Below are 2,645 nucleotides of genomic sequence, written 5' to 3'. Positions count from 1 at the left end.
AGCCACAAAGCCCGAAATGTTTGGGGACGGGGCCAGTCGATTAGATGGACCACAGTACGCAATTGGTACTTAATTTAACGACCCCCGAAAGGATGAAAGGCAAAGTCGGCCTCGGCAGAATTTGAACTCAGAACGTAACGGCAGACGAAATACCGCCAAGCATTTCGCCCGGCGTGCTAACGTTTCTGCCAGCTCGCCGCCTTAATATATTTATTTATTAATAACATTAACTGGCAAAGTCGTTAGCTCACGAGCTAAATAATAAGTTCAAATTCCGCCTTTTATCTTTTCGGGGTCGATAGTGTCAGAAATAAGTGATGATTGACTCGTTATTATATTCTTATTTAGAATTAGAGAGAAAGATCGAGAACTGGGGGGTCGATGCAATTGATTTATCCCTTTCACCGAACTTGCTGGCCTTGTAACAAAATTTGAAATCAGTTTTGGAATCTCTATGAATTCTTAAATTGTTCGAACTTGCAATTATATCATTTGCTACATGCATAACATACTTCATCGCTGTAATGCTTACCTTTCCGTTGAATGTTATCTGTCTATATTAATTCAGTTCTTTGTTTTCAGGTGAGGTCGGCAAAGAGATGTACATCGTAAACAGAGGTCGGCTGCAAGTTGTGGCAGACAATGGCAAAACAGTTCTGGCCACTTTGAAGCCGGGTAGCTACTTCGGAGAGATAAGTATTCTTAACATGGGTACAGCTGGAAATCGACGCACAGCATCAGTGAGGTCTGTGGGTTATTCAGACTTGTTCTGTTTGTCAAAACAAGACTTGTGGGATGTTCTCAAAGAATACCCAGCGGCTAGGGTGAAACTGGAATCTATAGCAGTGAAGAGACTGGAGAAGTACAAGAAAGCACCATTGGAAAAAGGTCAGTCTGGAATATTTATACGTGCATAGTAGACATACATACAAACAGAGAGAGAGGGGGGGGAGAGAGAAGGTAAAAAGAAATGGAAAGAGAGAACATACACACACGCATATATGTAAATATATAATGTGTACATGTTTGCTTTTGTAAATGTCTGTTTATATATACATGTTCCTGAATATTGGTTCTTTCATTAACTTATACGTGCTACTTTCTTATCAATAATACGAAATAATTTCCTGGACGTTTTCTTTCATTGACTATTTTGTTTTTAAAAAGGGACAAGCTCAAAAATTGATTCTACCATGCCATTAAAAGCATCTGTGCTTTATTCAACTTTTTTCAACAAAATCAAAGAGACGTTTTAGATGTCAATAAATTTGTCGTTTGCAACAGAAGCAAGTATTATGTTTCAGACTATAATCCCTCTCTGACGGAAGATCAACGACCGAAACGTCAAGTTTTTAAAAAAACTTATTGACCATGATAATGAATATTTACTGTTGTTGTCAACAAAGAATCTCACCAGTTTCTCCTGTTCTAGACTTCATCATATTCTCAACAGACCTATATCCCATTATGTATCGTATCATTCTCTTCTTATCTTATATATCGGTAGTTTCTGGGTTATAAAGCCACAAATTAAAGAGGGTGGAGAGCTCCACGTTGTCAATCGACCTGCTGGAAGTCGCAGCTAAATCTCCATCTGAACACGCCCTACCTTTAAACAAAAAAAAACGTGATTGCGGCCATGACTGTGTGTTTAAGAAGCTCGCGTTGCAACTATGTGATTTCCGGTTCAGTCTCACTGCACGACACTTTGGGCAAAAGTCTTCTACTAAAGCCCCCGATCGGCCAATGCTTTCTCAGTGAATTAATGACGATGTGCTCCAGTAGACTGTTAGGGCTAATGACGTCACTGATGCCATGGCTACTGTGTTATGTTTGTCTGGATTAAGTGATATTAGGATGGTGTCGGAGTGTTGTGAGAGATTATAGACTATTAAAACGTTGTTAACCCAAGTTTAACTCCAATCGATCTTTAATCAATCTCTAATCAAAATGTCGCCATCTTATTTTCGAAAATGTTATATTTTTGTTTTATGTCATGTTTGGAGCGACAGGGGAGAGTTTTACACCAGTATCCTTTGAAGGCCCTTCGAGAAACCGTGCGATGGACACGGTGGATGTCCTTTTTGTTGTGAGTTTCAGGAGAAACATGTGCAGGGAGGGAATTCCGAAAGCTGACGTCCTGGTGAAGGATGTAGCGAAATCCTTCCTCCATAGATACGCAGCTTGAAGAGTGGATACAAAATGTTGGTGGTAGGGGTGGTGGTGGCGGTGTTGATGATGGTGATGGTGATGGTAGTGGTACTTATGTTGTTGTTGGTGGGGTAGTGGGGGTGATAGTAGTAGTTGTTGTTGTTGTTGTCCTAGCAGGTCACGGATGGAATGCTTTTAATCCTAGGTCTGTTCAGCAATCATCGTTTACTTTTTTATTGACTCCAGCCACAGGGTGGTGGCCTCGCTGGGGCACGTTTTAGAGATATTTTTGTGAAATCCTGAATATTGCAAAAGCTATTATAACAGAATCAAAAGTATAAAATAATTGTAAAATAGAAGACATAAAATCTGTTATTTTTTACTTCATTGAACTGTGGCCCATGGTGGGGCACGGCCTCGAAGGGTCTAATTGAATAAATCAATACTTATTTTGGTACTTATTCTATCGGATCTTTTTTGACAAACCACTATAT

At 39.7% G+C, this 2,645-nt stretch overlaps 1 protein-coding gene across 1 annotated transcript in view; it reads left to right on the top strand.

The window, feature by feature from the left end:
• Positions 1-2,645, top strand: part of LOC106874517 (cyclic nucleotide-gated cation channel alpha-3) — a 414,787-nt gene that overhangs the window by 299,047 nt on the left and 113,095 nt on the right. The window contains exon 3 of the mRNA XM_052966843.1: positions 583-888. Coding sequence (XP_052822803.1) covers positions 583-888 — 306 coding nt within the window. The remainder of the gene's footprint in view (positions 1-582; positions 889-2,645) is intronic.

The sequence above is a fragment of the Octopus bimaculoides genome, chromosome 4 (assembly GCF_001194135.2).
Source record: "Octopus bimaculoides isolate UCB-OBI-ISO-001 chromosome 4, ASM119413v2, whole genome shotgun sequence".
Taxonomy (NCBI): domain Eukaryota; kingdom Metazoa; phylum Mollusca; class Cephalopoda; order Octopoda; family Octopodidae; genus Octopus; species Octopus bimaculoides.
Note: the sequence above shows the minus strand (reverse complement) of the source record. Positions and strands in the feature narration are given on the sequence as shown.